Raw genomic sequence first — 19,539 nt, 5'->3', positions numbered from 1 at the left:
ATAAGCTGTGAGCAGCTGTTGAGGAGACTTCAGAGCCCGAACCACAGGTCTGTCTATTATTATCTCCCTGAGGAAATTAGAAAGAAGTCTTAAGATCCCAACTTGGAGTATAAATAGAGCAAGGGCCCCGTTTTATGTTATTCTCTTAAAACGTGTTCTTAAACATGATTAAAAAAACACACTCGTGAAGTGCAGTTATTGATTATGGTTTTCATTATTTTGCTGCCAAAATCAGAGGCTGGGATAATTTGTGGGGAATTGTTTTAGAAATTATTTATATTTAAGGTCTTATAGTTTTGCCCAACACCTCACACTTTGTAATACATTCACTGTTTTCTTTCTTCTAAATGCAATTTAGGTAGTTAATACTAACTATGTTTTTAATTACTTAAGTGGTCGGATTCTATGCCATCTCCTGAAGATATTTTTGAATAGCATCCTTACTACGTGCAGAAAAATTGAAATAATAGTTTCTTGTTTCAACATTTTATTAAAAATAAATGAATAGAACACATAGAACACATTAAAATTGTATCATTATTAGAATTGTGTACTACAGCTATATTTCGCTTGCAAAATAGTGAATTTCCTTAAGCTCAAAGTCTGATTTATGATGAGATGTGTAAACGTTATTCTGTTCTTCAATCTTAAATCTAAGTACAGCTGCTTGATTCTGTTTCCTCCTATTTTAAGAGAAGTTAGTAACATGTCCAAGGTCAGATCACTGGTCAGTGGCAGAGCTGGGACTGAGTCCAAATCTCTGGACCTTGGTGCAGGGCCTTTTTCAGGCACACTACATTGACCCCTTTTATTTTTTTCCAGCTAGCATAAATTTCTGGGCCAACCTTCTTATAGCTACACTATGTGTACTTCCAATCCTGCTTTACAAAAATGTGGAGTGAAAATCCAAACTTAGAAACTAGTAGGTAAATAAATTAGAAGATTTCTGCTATTTATACCCTTATGATTTCTCGTAGCATTCTCCAAGTGAGTGTTTCTTAATACCTTTACATTATTCATCCAATTTATAAAACTTAGTTAACACACTATTTTGGGGAACTATCTATTGACCAAGGGCCCATCATTCTCTCTCTAGAGAGGATCATAACAGAATCACAGAATCTCAGGGCTGGCAACCGTTTACAGATCATCTATCCCAATGACATGACAAAATAGAATAAAACTGTGGTGGTCAGGCACCTGTTTCTGAATGAGCTCCTGTCCTTTCTCTGGATGCATATGTACAAGGTTCAGCTGTGGAGACACGGATCTCCTAAAAGGGTAAATATCCCGAACATAGGTCTGTGGTGGGATTACACAAAGACAAAAAGAGAGTTCAAATAATTAAACTCTGACTCTCATTTCCTCTTTCCCCAAAGGTCAGACAAACATAAGTTATGTATTTTCTGATGGTTTAGATTCTTACTACTTTATGCTCCCCAATTCTACAAAATCCTAGGGAAGATAAACACCCTCCTTGGGAAAGCTTCAATCTCCCCAGGCCGAGTATGCTTTCCAAAGTCCAGGATGCTCTTTCAGGAGCAAAGGAGCCAGAGGCCATTTACTAAAACCCATTCTGAAGAAGAAAAGAAAAGCCCTGTAAAGTGATGTCAGTGGTCTTCCTGAGGTTTCCTTTGTTCATTAGATCACGTTACCACAATCATGCTTAATGTAGTAGAAAGCGGCATGAGAACAACATTAACATTCCAAATAAACACGTGTACTTACAATACGGGCAACTTAAATGTTCATCTAGATGTAATAATGATGAGTGACGAAGTGCCTTACTTATCTCCTTTAATTCTTACAACGACCCTAAAGTAGCTACTATCATCACCTGCCCTTTACAGACAAGGAAACTGAAGGGCACAAAGGTAAAGCGGCCAGTCCAAAGCTAATACATCATCAGTGAGGTGGTGTGAACCCAGCGGCCATACGCCTCACCTCTAAACAGCGACGCCCCCCGGAGCGAAGCTGCCCTCGGGAAAGGCATAAGGGGCTTTTGACACAGCCCTCCGTGAGCGTCATCACTGCAGTCTCACCTTATTGTAGTGGATAAGGTTCCATCGCTTATCCATGAGAAAGTAATGTGTAGACTGGGATTCTGGGATATTAAAAAACTCCAGACACTCCTAGAACAACAGCAATTTTTAACAAACATTTATTGAGATCATATTATGAGCCAAACAGTAAGCTGAAAGATAAAAATGTCATAAAACCAGGTAACTTCCTATAAGGAATACATATGTATTTATATCTTACACACATTTTATATATTATATGTGTGCATATATATACGTATATATATTATATACACACACACATATATGAACATTTACATGCACACAGCTATCCAAAAAAATGACAGCATAAAGACTGATTGTGTAAGGTAGTGCAAGATAGGGGTAGGGGATTAAGATGTGCAAACTACTATGCATAAAATAAATAAGCTACAAGGTTATATTGTACAACACAGAACATAGCTAATATTTTAGAATAACTATAAATGGAATATGACCTTTAAAAATTGTGAGTCACTATGCTGTATACCTGAAATGTATATAATATTATACATCAACTATATCTCAATTTAAAAAAAGACTGATAGTGTAATACAAACTGTCTGCACTGTTCTCATAGAGCTAAAAGAGGTACAATTAAAATGTAGACTTGAGTGATGAACTGTGAAGGCACAGTGGCATCTACTGGTCTCAATATCAGGAAGAAAGCATGTTTAGTAGCAACATTAAGAATAATATGAACCACAGTGATTGAGCGCTTATTATCTACTATATTCTATGCTCAATGCTTTCAATGTAGAGAACTTGTATAACCTGCACTAATAATCGAGCACTGTTGAAAAAGAAACTGAGACTAGAGAGAGCCCGTCGTTTGACTTATTTAGATAACACTGGTTGTGGTGGAGCGGGGGTTTGAACTCACTCTCTGCCTTCACGCTATCCTACCATCCAAAGTGAGTAGGAAGATGAAGAGGCTGTTGAAGTTTGCTTGACTGGGCCTGAGAGACTCTCTGGAGATGAAGGGGTGAGGCCTGGAGGAGGCTTAACAACCCTTTCTACTGAAATAAAATACACAGGCTTGGCAAAACTGAATTTCTCAGAGGTCTTTTCTGGGCCAAAAGTTTGGGCTCCAGATAAACAGGGAATCACTGCACGAGTGTACTTACTACTTTCCCTTAACAACCTTACAGGCATGAGGAACAATGGACTGCATATCTCTTAAGGGGCGTAATTGTCATAACCATTGAAAATACTTTCTTGATTCGCTTAGTTTATTCTAAGGTATATATTTTCTGCCTCTCCAATCATTTCTGTCAGTGGCAAATCAAGACTGTGTATTGTTCAACTCGATGCCACAAAAAGCGTCTCTGGCATGGACTGTCACCTGATCCCTAGAGTTTGTCCCAGTGCCCTTGGCGTGCAAACCCAGGGCGGCTCCAGAACTGCCACAAGTGATGCCAGGATACTCCTAAGCAGGATTCACAGCATCTCAAGAGGAGTGTCACGTGGCTGCTGTAGCTGAGAGGGAGCCGGCATGATCTTGCCTACATCCACGTGGGGAAAATTATGCAAGGAAATAGAGGAAGTACACAAGAGTGGGGCAGATTCTAGAAGAGGTAAATAAATGCATATATTCATTTGAAGACAGAGAAAGGCCGTTTACTTCAAAACTGTATGATCAGTGAAGTGGCCATAGCCATTGTGCATTAAAAAAAAATCACTTCTGTCAAAAGTCATCCCTACCTTTAACAGGGCTTCAAATTGAGTATCTTCATGGACCGGTAACTGGGTTGGGATATCACACTCATTCTGTCCATGAACTACCAAGGTTTTGGTACCTACAATAGGTAAAAATCATAACAAACTGACTTCTACTATAAGAAATTTATAGATAAAGCACAAATTATTAAAATATTATCAATAAGCTGATGTTTTTATTATTATGATGATTACTACTGGTGAGGGTTTAATGTGAGCTGTGCATTGTACTAACTGCACTCCTTTGTTTCTAGTTAAATATATATTTTAAGTATGTTTACTTATCATTTAAAAATCATAGCTACCGTTTATGGAGTTCCCCATACTTTTAAATGGTTTTATGTGCATAATCATATTTAAATCTCATAGCAACCCTATGATATGGGTATTATTATTTTCACATTACAAATGAAGAAACAGAGAGAACTTATTCTTATAAATAAGAACTTATAAGTAACTTAGTCAAAGACACATTTATTTAGTGGAAGAGTCAGAATTCAAACCTTAAGCATTCCAACAAATAATCTATTGCTTTATTTTAAATGAGATGATGAGGTAATAATGGTTGAGAAGATACAAACAGAGCTATTAGCAAAAGCTAAACAAGTACCTGAAAGGTAGTTTAAATTTACGTTTTCTGTATTCTGCTTGGCTGGTGAGACAGTGAACATTATGATATACCTTGATTTATAATGAGTTGTTTTTAAGTATATGCCTGACAATATGTTTCTTTGCTGTAATGAAAGCTGATCTCTTTGCTGAGTAACCTATAGACACATAAATATACCATTGCCACTTACTGAATGCTTACCATGTGTCAGGTATGGCAGCTAGTATTTTAGAAATCTAAACTCATTTATTCCTCACAATTACGAAGTATGAATCATACTCCCATTGTACATGTAAAGAAAGCTTTAAAAGTGATGTACTTTTTCATAGCTAATATTAATTATACAGATGATAAATGGCAGTGCTCTGATTTTTTTTTTTTTTAATCACTCCATTTCAAGGAGGGTTCTTTTTTTTTAAATTATTTATCTATTTATTTATTTATTTTTATTTTTGGCTGTGTTGGGTCTTCGTTTCTGTCCGAGGGCTTTCTCCAGTTGCGGCAAGCGGGGGCCACTCTTCATCGCGGTGCGCGGGCCTCTCACCATCGCGGCCTCTCTTGTTGCAGAGCACAGGCTCCAGACGCGCAGGCTCAGTAGCTGTGGCTCACGGGCCCAGTTGCTCCATGGCACATGGGATCTTCCCAGACCAGGGCTCGAACCCGTGTCCCCTACATTGGCAGGCAGATTCTCAACCACTGTGCCACTAGGGAAGCCCAGTGCTCTGATTTTAACATAGGTCTCTTTGCTGCCAGAACCTGTGTTCTTATTTATATATAATTTTGTCTTTTTATTTCAATACATGTATTATCTCACATTTTCTTAGACATTGCACAAGGATAAAGGCTTGGCAAAATTTTATCTCCAAGAAAGGCAAGCTATCCAAAATGAAAAGGAATTGTATCTAGAGTTTATATCACACTGCATGTTTTCTTGTAATTTTCCTTCCTGCTTTTCCCTTTTCCAATTTTTCATAAAGCCATCTCTCAGTGAGTTTACAAAAGCCTGGGGTCCCTGCCATGCAAACAATATTATTCTCCTTGCAGTGCCAAAAATTCATTCAAAAAGGCTCTCAGTTCAGCTGGCCCTCTGCAATAGACTTAAATAAATCTTTAACCTTGGCAGTCCTTCAAGTACTGATTCACGCGGATCTCAGTTCTGATGTCTCCCTTTTCATCTGGCAATTGCTGACTTTTAAAGGGTCTATTGTATTTCTTCAGATTGTATTCAACAAAAATTCTTTGAAGCACTCAATCCCAGGGTCAGAAAATTTTCTCATGAATGAAAGAGACACTTGGTCTGTAAAAGGGTTATTTATACTCCCAAAAAAGTTATGTCTTCCAAAAGCAGTACCTGGCATTGAAGCGGTCACCAGGAGCTTGACCTCACATTGCTCCTTCTTCATGGTCTGCTTCAGATCCTTGAAGAACAGGCCTTCTACGTAACCGACCACCTCCCACAGGAAAGTCAGAGTGGCTGAAATGGCATCCATCCCCCACTCGCAGGGGGTCCGCACAAAGTACATGATTAATCCCACCTATAAGTCAGAACAGGAAGTGGTCACAAAGTCACAGTAATTCTGAGCTTACATTCTCATTTCCTTGGCTTTTCATTTTCTTAATTAAATATTGGTTTTTTTGCCTTTGAATTCTCTATTCAAATGCTTCTCTAACAGTGGCAGTAAGCAGGAGAAGGGATAATTGGAAAACTGGCCTGAACAGGTTACCATATATTTTTATGTTATCACTAAAATACTTACTGCTATTTTTTTTTTAACATCTTTACTGGAGCACAATTGTTTTACAATGTTGTGTTAGTTTCTGCTGTATAGCAAAGTGAATCAGCTATATGTCTACGTATATCCCCATATCCCCTCCCTCTTGCATCTCCCTCCCACCCTCCCTATCCCACCCCTCTAGGTCATCACAAGGCACCGAGCTGATCTCCCTGTGTGATGCAGCTGCTTCCCACTAGCTATCTATTTTACATTTGCTAGTGTATATATGTCAATGCTACTCTCTCACTTCATCCCAGCTTACCCTTCCCCCTCCCCATGTCCTCAAGTCCATTCTCTACATCTGCGTCTTTATTCCTGTCCTGCCCCTAGGTTCTTCAGAACCATTTTTTTTTTTTTTAGATTCCATATATATGTGTTAGCATACCCTGAGAAAACCATAATTCAAAAAGAGTCATGTACCACAATGTTCATTGCAGCACATTTACAATAGCCAGGACATGGAAGCAACCTAAATGTCCATCAACAGATGAATGGATAAAGATATGGCACATATATACAATGGAATATTACTCAGCCATAAAAAGAAACGAAATTGAGTTATTTGTAGTGAGCTGGATGGACCTAGAGACTGTCATACAGAGTGAAGTAAGTCAGAAAGAGAAAAACAAATACTGTATGCTAACACACATAGGTGGAATCTAAAAAAAAAAAAAAAAAGATTCTGAAGAACCTAGGGGCAGGACAGGAATAAAGACGCAGTCATAAGGAATGGACTTGAGGACATGGGGAAGGGGAAGGGGAAGGGGAAGCTGGGACGAAGTGAGAGAGTGGCATGGACATATACACACTACCAAATGTAAAATAGATAGCTAGTGGGAAGCAGCTGCATAGCACAGGGAGATCAGCTGGGTGCCTTGTGACCACCTAGAGGGGTGGGATAGGGAGGGTGGGAGGGAGACGCAAGAGGGAGGGGATATGGGGATATATGTATATGAATAGCTGATTCACTTTGTTATAAAGCAGAAACTAACATACCATTGTAAAGCAATTATACTCCAATAAAGGTGTTAAAAGAAAAAAGAATTTTAAAAAAATGACATATACATTTTTTCAGCAGAAAACTAAAATTAAGGACCGACATGAGGAAGTTGTATAATGCCAAAGGGAGACAGAGAGGAAAGAGACATTTATTCATTTATTGAGTGCCCATCACATGCCAAGGATTGTGCCAGGAGGGGCTTCCCCATACAAACAGTGGTGAATTCAGCTGACCATGATTCACCTTCAGTCATATAATTAATGGGAATTTATTGAAAAAAAAATCTCCTTGGATCCTTTTCTCTTATTGTTGCTTCCTACTTGGAAATGAACATTTATAACCTACTGGAGGTGAAACTCACCAAGTAGTTGAATAGGATGTGAGAGGTCTGAGCAGGAAAGTCTCCGATATTCAGGAGAAGTTTGCGCAGCATGTACATTAACTCATCCTGAAAGAACAACAGAATTTCTAGGTCTCATTCAGCTGCCATGCTGTAGGAAATAAAATTAACTTCTCGAAAAGCAAGGTGGGAGGATTTTTCTTACTTTTGCCCACATGTTGATTTCCCTTATGTTCAGCATTTTAATATAGTGTGTGTGATACTTGTTAAATAGCATTTAAGCCAACTGTAACATCGTCTCCTAGAAGCTAATATATGACATTACTAAGCAATAGTCAAATTTTTAAATAAAAATTTAGACTGTGTCTATAGGTCACAGGCAAATCACAGGAAAGCTGTACATTTAGTCATCTCTATTTGCTGTGGCTTCCAGGTGTGATGGAAATGTGAGGAGGCTCTATCTTAAGAAACCATTAAACAAACTAGGTTTATTGAACTTCATAGTTCTGCTTCCTACGTTTCAAGTCAAAGAGATAAAGCTGGGCCAAGAGAGGATAAATGGAGATGTTTATAATTAACCTTCCTTTCAGAAACTTAATCTTCCAGTGAACAGGACCATAACACAGAAATGAAGAAATAATTTGTAATCATCAGTGTATTTTGCCATTGTTCAGAAAATGACTTTTATTTGGCATAATCTTCTCACAGGGTGACCTGATAAATTAGATTTTTTGATTAATGGAGAGTTTCAACATACTCTAATAATACTACCTGCACCACATACTACCAGCCAGTCAGAATTCAGTAAATGTACCGAACACTGAAAACATTAAACTGAATTTAATCTTTGTTTAAAAGACTGAGAATCTTTCAGTATCTTAGGGTCATTACTAGCAATGTACCATATACATATGGAGACATCAGTTAATGGAGAAATTCAAAAGAAAACAGCCAAGTTTAGTTTGTTCATCATTATCATCATCCAAAGTACTTCTCGGCTATGTGTCAGAGGACACCAATGTTGTATGCATGTCACTGTAAAGTCCACTGCTTGTTTTTAACCATGTTCACACACATAGCTACATAGCTACACTGTAAAGAAAGAGGAATTTACTTGTCTATTGCTGATGGTCAGTTTTTCCAGGAAATGTCGAAGAACTGTTGATGGATCTTCAATTAGACAATTCCATAAGACTTGCTGGGCCACAGCACTCACTTTAGAAGAGAAAGGAAATTGAATATTCATCTTAAATGGAGATAAATCTATTAGATAAAGTATTCAAATAATTTACTAAACTTTAATAGGTCTCTCTCAAGTTTTGCCTTACAGAGGTTCTGTGGACTCTTTTTCTATTGAAAGGCAGGTATCTGTTCTTTTTGTTGTTGTTTCTGAACATTTTAGCCTATAAGGAAAATGTGACAAAAGAGTATAGGATGCCCTTTAAATATTAGCATTGTTTTTGTTAAAAATGCATTTGTGATATACAATGGAATATCATTTAGCCATAAAAAAGGAAATCCTCCCATTTGTGACAATATGGATGGACTTTGAGGATGTTATGCAAAGTGAAAGAAGTCAGACAGAGAAAGAAAAATGTATGATCTCACTTACATGTGGAATCTAAGAAAACCCCAAACTCATAGATACATAGGACAGATTGGTTACCAGAGGTGGGGGGGTGGGTACTGGGGGGAGGGAAGGTGGTCAAAGGTTACAAACTTACAGTTATAAGATAAATAAATCCTGGGGGTTTAATGTACAGCATGGTGACTATCATTAACAATACTGTATTGTATACTTGAAAGCTGTTAAGACAATAGTTATTAAAAGTCCTCATCAGGACTTCCCTGGTGGCACAGTGGTTAAGAATCCGCCTGCCAGTGCAGGGGACATGGGTTCAATCCCTGCTCCGGGAAGACCCCACATGCCACGAAGCAACTAAGCCCGAGCGCCACAGCTACTGAGTTTGCGCTCTAGAGCCCACGGGCCACAACTACTGAGCCCGTGTGCCACAACTACTGAAGCCCACGCACCTAGAGCTTGTGCTCCACAAGAGAAGCCACCGCAATTAGATGTCCGTGCTCCACAACAAGAGAAGCCACCGCAGTGAGAAGCCCGCGCACCACAACGAAGAATAGCCCCCGCTCGCCGCAACTAGAGAAAGCCCCGCGTGCAGCCACGAAGACCCAAAGCAGCCAAAAATTAAAAAAAAAAAAAAGTTCCCATCATAAAAAAAATTGTAGCTATGTATGGTGATGGATGTTAACTAAACTTATTGTGGTAATCATTTTGTAATGCATACATATATCAAATGTTTATGTTGTATATCTAAAACTAAAACAGTGTTATATGTCAATTACATTTTAATAAAAAAAGAATACATTTATGATTCTTTGTTTTAGAAATTACCCTAATGTTAACAGTGGTATTTATTAAAGTCCCACTTCATTGTTTATTGTATGGAGAAATTCCTAAAGTAATTATTTGGTTTAGAAAATATGCTTTGTTTAGAATGCACATGAATTAGACGTGACCTTTTATTGTTCACATGAATGTTTTAACTAATAACTCCCACAGCAAGATGACATAGTTGAGCCAGTAACAGTTAGGGTTCCCACTTCTAATGAGGGTGTCCTAGGAATAAATAATTATTCCTCATGTGAAAGAAAGTGCTACTTCTTTGGGAAAAGTGGTCAGGCTAAGATTGCCTGGAAGTGCCCAGGCTAAGAAAGCAGGTGGGTAAAAGTGAGTAGTGGGTAAGCATTAGATGATCTTCAGTTTAAATGGTTTAGCTTAGTTTTCTAAACTAGGAATATAGAGTTTAGCATAAATTTATTTTTCAGCCTCTATTTAAAATAAATTATACCAATTTTTTTTTGCTTCAGAAGCTAACCATCCAATTAAGATTGAGCTATATAACTAATTTAACAAGAGATATGTAAATGTAAGCTTTAGCTTTCATGTATCTTTATAAATAATTAAAATAGATGTGGGTTTTTGTTAAGTTGAAATTGGTTGCAAAACTATCTTTATAACACTATTTTTATTCTAATTGCTAAGTACGGCAGTTTAATGCTTAAAACATGAGAAATACAGAAAAAGACAAAGAGGAGAATAAGACTGATAAGTCTACCAACCACCAAAACAACTATAAACATTTTGGAGTATATTCTTTCATATACATGAAATATATATTTACATGTATCTTTAAATAATATCATATAGAAAATACTCTCTGGTACTCACATTTTTAATTATCAATAAATTGAACACTTTTATGTTAATATTTTTCTAATGTGCACAGAAAGCTGTCATATGGAGGTACCATGATTAACTAATTGCCTATTGTTGGACATTTAAACTCTTTTCAAATATTTGTTATTTTAAAAATGTACAAGGTACAGCGTTCTCTGTAAACCTTAATTCACCCCTCATTACTGCCTTAGGAAATTGCTAGATACCAAAATCTGTGTCAAAGGGTGTACATACTTTTAAGGCTTATGGTGCATACCGTGAAACTGTTTCAGAGTGCTTGCATTAAATTTTTACTGCCGTCAGCAAGGTGTGAGGATAATCTTTTCTCTGAATCTTTACCAGCTATGCATAATTTCTTTTGAAATAATCCTTGCAATTTTTTATATGAAATGTAAGATTTCACTGTTGTTGTAAACAACAGTGTTATTTACAGATTTAATTGGCTGTTAGAGTGTGTTTACATCCTTTGTCCATTTCTCTACTGGGGTATAAAAAGTCATTATTGGGTTATAAAGGTTTTTTTTTTTTAAAAAAAATAACATCAAGAATATTAACCTGTTACCTGTGACAAATGTAACTCGTCTTTACCCCTAGTTTATCATTTCATTTTTCAATTATTTTCTTTACTTATTACCTCTGGAAAGGAAATCAAGTGAGAAAGATGGCATTAATGATGTCAAGCCAATGGCTAAGATTTCTAAGGTGGCCAAAAGCACTATTTGATTTCTACGTGGCCAAATGAGGGTTGGTCTGTTCTCCAGTCCTAAACAACGCTCCTGGAAAAAAACTGCCTATCTGAAGTGCAATATCTTGGTCATAAAGTTTGTGGGAGGAAAAGGTGGAGAAAGTGGTAGTGTTAGTTCAGCGTATTACAAATCTGTCATTATAGCATGTCCATAAAACAACTCCACACGTGGTCAGCGGTTCACGTCTTCAAGGGCACCCTACTGCGCCTTATCAGATGAACGCCTCCAGTATTTATTAGAGTTACTGACGGTTCTGACCAGTCACAACTGTACCTGCTACTCCATCTTCCCGCACCTCACCGTCCTCCATCAGATGGACAATGGGGAGCACTGCTGCACAGATGCATGCCGGGAACACAGCCTGAGGGGGCTGAGGCACGTGGGGGCTGGGCGTGTGTTCGGCGGCGTGTTCCTCATCTGAAGAGGGAGACAGAATCGGCGTGCTTTTCTCAGTTCAAGACCTACTTATGGAACATTTTTTTTTTCTATGCAGATATCTAGTTGTGCCAGCATCATCTGTTGGAAAGACGATTCTTTCCCCCATTGAAGGTTCATAGCACCCTTTTCAAACTTGAAGTCAACCTACATGTAATGGTTTACTTCCGGTTCCAATCTAGTCCGTTGATGTGTCTATCAACCCTCAAGTCCATACTGCACAATCTTGGTTACTGCAGCTCTGTAGTCAGTTTTGAAATGGGGAAATGTAAGTTTTCCAACTTTGCTCTTCATTTCCAAGATTACTGTGGCTATGCAAGGGTGTGGAACAATTGGAACCCTTATGCTTTTTGGTAGGAATGTAAAACGATGCAGACACTTTTGAAAATAGCTTGGCAGTTTTCCTCACAAAACTCATACATAATGGTTCGTAAGAGTGTAATTCATAATAACCAAAGGGTGGAAACAACCCAAAAGTCCACTCTAACTGGTGAACGGATAAACAAAATGTGGCGTATCCATATAATGGAACATTATCTTGTAATAAGAAGGAATGAAGAAGTGATACATGTGGCAGCATGGATCGACCTTGAAAGTATGCTGAGTGAAAGGACCCAGTCACAAAAGGCCACATATTATATGATTCCATTCATATGAGATGTGCAGAATAGGCAAATCCATAGAAATAGAAAGTAGATTATTTCTTGTCAGGGATTGGGGGGAGTGGTGGATGAGGCGTGACTACTAATGGGTATAGGGTCTCTTTTGGGGATAATGAAAATATCCTAAAATAAAGTAGCATTGATGGTTGCACACTCTACAAATATACTAACAACCACTGCATTATGCACTTCAAAAGGTTGAATTTTAGTATGTGAATTATATCTCAATAAACGTGTTAGAAAAAATATAGATATGCCTTGGGCTGCTGTGATTAATTAGCATTGGTCATTTTTGAAGTTTTCCAGGGTTGTGCAGTGAAGGGTTGAGAACCACTAGTTTCTGTACAACTTTTTGATGACTTTATAAATCGTGATGAAATCTGAATAATCATGAAGGAGCGAGTCCCCAGACAGTTATTTATCATTAGAGAAGCGTAGTTTTTAAATTCTTAGAACTGAAGAGTATCACATTTCTCCCCCGGAATCAGATTTCATTACAGGACTGGCACGAGCTTTGTTCTTCCTTTGATAAATTTTTCCAGAACAGCATCCTAAAGCATCCTACTGAGTCTTAGCTATGCACTGGAATCACCTGAGAAGATTTTTAAAACATTGAGGTGCTTGAGTCCCACCCTTAGAGATTCTGATTTGGTCTTGGGTGTGACTTGAGCATTTTTAAAAGCTCCCTGGTTGATTGTAATGTGTAGCCAGTGTTGAAAACTGTTAACTGCCTAGAATGATGTTTTATAGAACCCTCTGCAATATGATGACATGTAATGTAATTAAAATAGAACCAACTCATCAAGGACATTTGCTGGATTAAATCAACAATTTTTTTTAGAATACCACTCAACTAATATACATTTTTAAACTTTAAGATCATGAGACAGGTTATTTAATGAAGACAGTGTAATGAAGTGAGATAATCATATCAAATAAAAATTATTTCAAAACACACAAGTCATGAGGAATAAAGGACACATTTGTAAGAGGACACACCTTCAGCACTGACGGCTGAACGCACTGACCAGACTGACCCTCGGCGGAAGGAATAATTCCTGTGGGAAGTGCTGGAGGTACAGGATGGGCTCACAGACAGTCGACGGGATGCCAGATTGGTGACTTCTTCTACTGGCAAAGAAAATGGGGAACGTGAACTTTGGTTTTGTAACAAAAAAGTTATCATCACTATTATAGTTGTACTTACATCAAAGTGTATATAGCTCTCAAAGCATAAGGCTTAAGTAATTTAGAATGTACTTTGGTGAGGAAAAAACACCTACAGAAAGGGAGACAGAAAATTCCTCCCAAAGATTTCACAAAAGTGGGGCAGAGAATCACTGAATTTAGAATGGTTCAGAAATCATTTTTCTGATATCAATCAAAAAACTGTCTGCACTTGTGAAGGCTGAAAGTAGTTAATGGACTAACCCCATTTTTAATGATGAAAGATTGATTACGTATGTTTTAGCACACACTCTGGATTCAGCTGTTGCCTGAATCATAGTCACTGCTTGGTCCATTATCATATTAGTTCATTCAATGGGGTTAATGTCCTCCTCTGTAAACAAGCCAGCTCTAAACATTTAGAAAAAGACAACTTTTTTCTCTTTCTTTAGATAGTGTCAGGAGGTAAGAGAGAGAGATAGAGGGAGCATATCACCTCATGTCACATAAAATCGTCAACGTTTATTTCAAAGCAAGTCCTTTCCCTTTTGTGTGACTCAGCACCCCCCGCCTCCAAAGAAGTTCAGTGTGTAGAGGGCACCTTCTTCTTCTGGCTCTGAGTTGGGTGTGCAGGTGGGCTCATAGCAAGCCTCCTGGGTGATGGGGATGGCGGTGATGAGGCTGGCTTCTCGACCTAGACGTTTCTTCTCTTCCTCCTGTTGCAAGTTCTTTAAGATGTGCTCTGCCCTTTGATGGGAGCGGGACACAGCCCGGGCTGAAAAGGATTTCTACGGAGACATGACGGCAAGTTTATTTACTAGCAACTCTTCTGCAAGGTCACATGTATAAAGAGTGTTCTACTGAATGACACAGATGTGGTACTTTGTTTTCAGGAAATGTTAGGGCATCCGTGATCTAGTTTCATGGAGATTTATTTGTTTGCTTCTTTTTCTACCAAGTTTCCAGGCTGTGTACAACTAAGACATTCTTTTTCATTCAATCTGGATAATTCTTCAAGGATGTTTGTAATTTCGGGAAAGAAAAAATGTTATTTTACCTAATCTTATTTTAGGTTAAATATCAATGATCCACTCTTTAAACACATCGAATAAACATTTTTAATGCTCTGTTTCCTTCCAAAATTTCTTGAACTGGTTTTAAATGAAGGACATTTACTTCATAAGGTTAATAAAAGAGAAAGTCAGAACCATGGGAAGGAGGAGGAAAGATCTCTTTCGTGTAAAACAATTAATTATGTGATTTATTTCATTTTTGTATCTTAAGTATCTACCACACTGCAAATACTTAATATTTAGAAATATTAATGTTAAATAATAATAAATATAAATAATAGAAAATACAATGCCACACTGTAAATACTTAACAATATTTATAGAAACAAAGCTACTGAATGGAAATTATGAGAGTTGGTAGTGTTACTATGGTTGAATGTAAAATCTGACCCTGTTTACCAGCAGCAAAAGCATAACAGATAAGAAACAAAAAAGGAGGAAAGATTCACTTTGCAAAGGGGCCATTCTATTTTTGCCTTAATCGTGATGCTTATGCTGAGATAAATTCCAAGAGCTCTGGGGATGAAGTCATTGGTCTCAGAGCAGGGAAGTGATCACTGACATTCTTCACTACCAATTTGAAGTAATGTCTATGTATAGTAGAAATTCTACATCTTTGTTGGCCAGTGGTCACATAGGATTAAAGAAACAAGGGGTGTTGGTCACTCCTCTAAAGGACGGCAGTCATCGAAGCTCCCTTTATGCAGGGTCTTAACATAAGACTAAAGGTTTCCAATAGTGGATGACACAACAGCAATTAAGGGCATTTGATGGGCCACATGGCAATTCATTTTGAGAGCCAGGGGTTAAGCTGGTTTATTATAATAAGATAAGGGAAAGATAACTGGATATAGAATTAGGGGCTTTGGATTGAAATTCACTGTGAAATTGGGAAGAGAATGTACTTGACTCAAATGAATCTATCACATGTATGAGAAAAAAACCAAGGATCTTTATACCAGTGGTTCAGATGCTGGAGGGAAGAACCAAGCGTGCCTTTGTCTTTGGCACAAAACCATCAGATATGAAGGTAGTGTATGCAGAAGAATTAAAATAAAAATATTCTGATGGGTAAAGAGTTCAAACAAACAGTTCAAAGAAAACTACAAATGCCTAGAAAATATACGTATGACATGCAACAATGTTCAACCTCACTTCATATATTCAACCAACTTTTTAAAGATGTGTGAATAAAAAAGCCAATAACTTTGTTTTTTGTCATTCAATGTGGCATTAAAAAATAATACTAGTTAATTTGAATAAAGAAGACATTTTCCTATTGTGTTGTATAAGGGTAAAACGGTACAATCATCCTGGGGATATTTTGTGAGATATAAAAGAAATCTTTAATATTCACATACCAATTGCCCTAAATCCTGTGGGAAATTATGCAAGGAAATAATCATGAATTTGTGTATAGAGACGTGTTCTTTTTCTATATTTGCTTTATTTTCCAAATTTTCTACATTATCTTGTAATTTAGGAAAATGCTATGCAACAGGTGAAAAAGGCATATTTTGAAGATTCATTTTTTCAAAAGGCACATATTCTTGGTTCTTGTTTATAAATAGACTGGGTTCTAAACTTAACTGTTTATAAATTATATTACATAGAGCAGTAATGTATTAGAATAGCATAAGACCTGAGCTCTCAGAGTGACGTTTCTGATGATGATACTGAGGATCAATAAGGTAAAGAACGGACTAAGGTCCAAACAAGGACAGCAAGAGCAGGCAACTCAGTTCTTTTTCTTATTCATCCAGAGTCAATCTCATTAACTTTTGGGTAGCTTACGTAGGTTAAATGAATTGTTTGTTTTATAATAAAGAGAGGCAAAAGCACTACCTTTGGCTAAGAAGTCAATGCCTAATGCTTTTAGTAGCTTTTATTACAAGGTGGCTGCTTCTATGATTATGGAAAAAAACTGTTTTGGCTTTTGGAGGTCTGCAAATTCTCACCCCAGATGTTAGTTCCTTCTATCTCACAAGAACTAAAGGCCTTTTGTGGTTGATTTTCTGTGCTGTTATTACATTCTTATGACAACTGTCTCACACATCCATTGTTCTCTCTTACATGTATACCATGGAGCCTGAAGATATTAGAAAGAAAGTGCCTGTTACTCACAGACTGGTCTTCATTAATGGGGTCCTGGACACTCCCGCTGCACTGAGGGACCCAAGGGGGGTCAAACATCGGGACAGATGGCATTCCAAGCACTGGGGAGGGCAGGGTGAAGTTTATACTGGGAGGCGGGATCTGTTAGTTGATATCAGAAGAATGAAGTGAGTAAGATGGAAAATAAGCTAGAATGAGTCTGAAGCAAAATTATGACATAATCTTTTAGAGCACAGGATGTTATAAGACACATGAAGAACGTTTCTGGGCCTCAGTTTACTCATTAATAAAACGAAGGGTTTCAACTGCATGATCTCTATTTGTGTTAATCACCCCATCCTCCAAAGAACATCTATGTTTATATAGCAAAATGTATGGAAGATTACACCTCAAACTTCTATGTGCTTACCTCTGGGGATGGTGCTGAAATCTTGAGGTTTATAGAAACTTGATTTTCTTACTCTACATTCTTATATTTCAATTTGTTTTAAGGACAAGAATTCACTCATATATGAGTTAGGCTTACTTATGTAATCAGAGAGGGGAAAAAAAGAAGCATCTCTTGGGACATACACTGTGGATTTGAGGTTCAAGGACTGAAATGAACCTTGGGCTGGGTTTGCTAATCTAATACCCATGTGGGATGTATCCCTCACCTTAAAAATCTGCTGTGCTCCCTCCTCCATCCGGGGCCAGACCTGATAGCGAAACCTCCAAAGCGTGTGGAACTTAAGGACAGCGTTCAGCCGCTGCACGGTCTCCGGGTGGTGGAACTCTGATGTCAGCATATCAGACACGGCCTCGGGGACTTTCACCGCACACAACAGGAACATGGCCGCTAAAGACAGTCAACAATTCATCAGCTACGCATCTCTTAATTTTGCATGATTCCTGGGGATAGGGAGAAGGGGGAAACTGCTTCTGTCTCTTGAAAATGACTACTGAGCTATAGAGCCAGGCCACCAGCACCGGCAAAAGCAAAGCCTGTTTCAGCACCTGGAAAGCAGACTTCATCCTTTGTGCCTCCCACAATCTTCCGATATCTGATGCGAGGGCAGTGACAGCATGACATTTCAGTAGAAAAACTCATTCTAAGCAAAGTTTCCTTTGGCTCACAGTGAAAAGTGAATGCCAGAGGAAGCAAATGAAGAAAGGAAATTACATGCTGAAATATCCTTTTAAGGAAATGGCTAGAGTCATCTCAGAGTAACCCTAGGACAGTACATAAAAATGTCCGTTTAAAACTGTCTCAGTTCCATTAGTTATATTAAAAATAACATTCATCATCCAGTGAGTGGGTGTCACTGGGAAACTCTGAGGGCGCAGAAGTGGCTGACGTGTGGTGGCTTGAGGAAAGGAGAACGAGGGCCAAAAAGAGCCTGCCGTGTGGCTGAAAGGGTCTTGGTGCTCTGTCCAGGTGTCAGGCCTGAGCCAAGTAGGTGGGAGAGCCGAGTTCAGGACACTGGACCACCAGAGACCTCCCGGCCCCACGTAATATCAAACGGTAAAAGCTCTCCCAGAGATCTAAATCTCAACACTAAGACCCAGCTCCACTCGACGACCAGCAAGCTACAGTGCTGGACACCCTATGCCAAACAACTAGCAAGACAGGAACACAACCCCAGCCATTAGCAGAGAGGCTGCCTAAAATCATAATGAGTTCACAGACATCCCAAAACACACCACCAGATGCGGTCCTTCCCACCAGAACGACAAGATCCAGCCTCATCCACCAGAACACAGGCACCAGTCCCCTCCACCAGGAAGCCTACACAACCCACTGAACCAACCTTACCCATGGTGGGCAGACACTAAAAACAACAGGAACTACGAACCTGCAGCCTGCAAAAAGGAGACGCCAAATGCAGTAGGTTAAGCAAAATGAGAAGACAGAGAAACACACAGCAGATGAAGGAGCAAGGTAAAAACCCACGAGACCAAACAAATGAAGAGGAATTAGGCAGTATACCTGAAAAAGAATTCAGAGTAATGATAGAAAAGATGATCCAGAATCTTGGAAATAGAATGGAGAAAATAAAAGAAACATTTAACAAGGACCTAGAAGAACTAAAGAGCAAACAAACAATGATGAACAACACAATAAATGAAATTAAAAATTCTCTAGACGCAATCAATAGCAGAATGACTGAAGCAGAGGAACGGATAAGTGACCAAGAAGATAAAATAGTGGAAAAAACTACTGCAGAGCAGAATAAAGAAAAATGAATGAAAAGAATTGAGGAGAGTCTCAGAGACCTCTGGGACAACATTAAACGCAACAACATTCGAATTATAGGGGTCACAGAAGAAGAAGAGAAAAAGAAAGGGACTGAGAAAATATTTGAAGAAATTATAGTTGAAAACTTCCATAATATGGGAAAGGAAATAGTCACTCAAGTCCAGGAAGGGCAGAGAGTCCCATATAGGATAAATCCAAGGAGAAACACGCCAAGACACATATTAATCAAACTATCAAAAATTAAATACAAAGAAAAAATATTAAAAGTAGCAAGGAAAAAACAACAAATAACATACAAGGGAATCCCCATAAGGTTAACAGCTGATCTTTCAGCAGAAACTC

General features: G+C 38.2%; 1 protein-coding gene across 3 annotated transcripts in view; it reads right to left on the bottom strand.

Moving 5' to 3' along the window:
* Positions 1-19,539, bottom strand: part of UNC80 (unc-80 homolog, NALCN channel complex subunit) — a 233,754-nt gene that overhangs the window by 53,415 nt on the left and 160,800 nt on the right. For all 3 annotated transcript variants that reach the window (XM_059927385.1, XM_059927384.1, XM_059927387.1), the window contains 11 exons: positions 17,615-17,796; positions 16,968-17,099; positions 14,372-14,558; positions 13,603-13,734; positions 11,780-11,923; positions 8,619-8,719; positions 7,526-7,612; positions 5,741-5,924; positions 3,765-3,859; positions 2,043-2,132; positions 1,201-1,302 (listed from right to left, as the gene is read on the bottom strand). In XM_059927385.1, coding sequence (XP_059783368.1) covers positions 1,201-1,302; positions 2,043-2,132; positions 3,765-3,859; positions 5,741-5,924; positions 7,526-7,612; positions 8,619-8,719; positions 11,780-11,923; positions 13,603-13,734; positions 14,372-14,558; positions 16,968-17,099; positions 17,615-17,796 — 1,436 coding nt within the window. The remainder of the gene's footprint in view (positions 1-1,200; positions 1,303-2,042; positions 2,133-3,764; positions 3,860-5,740; positions 5,925-7,525; positions 7,613-8,618; positions 8,720-11,779; positions 11,924-13,602; positions 13,735-14,371; positions 14,559-16,967; positions 17,100-17,614; positions 17,797-19,539) is intronic.

This window comes from Balaenoptera ricei, chromosome 7 (assembly GCF_028023285.1).
Source record: "Balaenoptera ricei isolate mBalRic1 chromosome 7, mBalRic1.hap2, whole genome shotgun sequence".
NCBI lineage: Eukaryota > Metazoa > Chordata > Mammalia > Artiodactyla > Balaenopteridae > Balaenoptera > Balaenoptera ricei.
The sequence above is the reverse complement of the archived record's forward strand: the minus strand, read 5'-3'. Positions and strand labels throughout refer to the sequence as shown.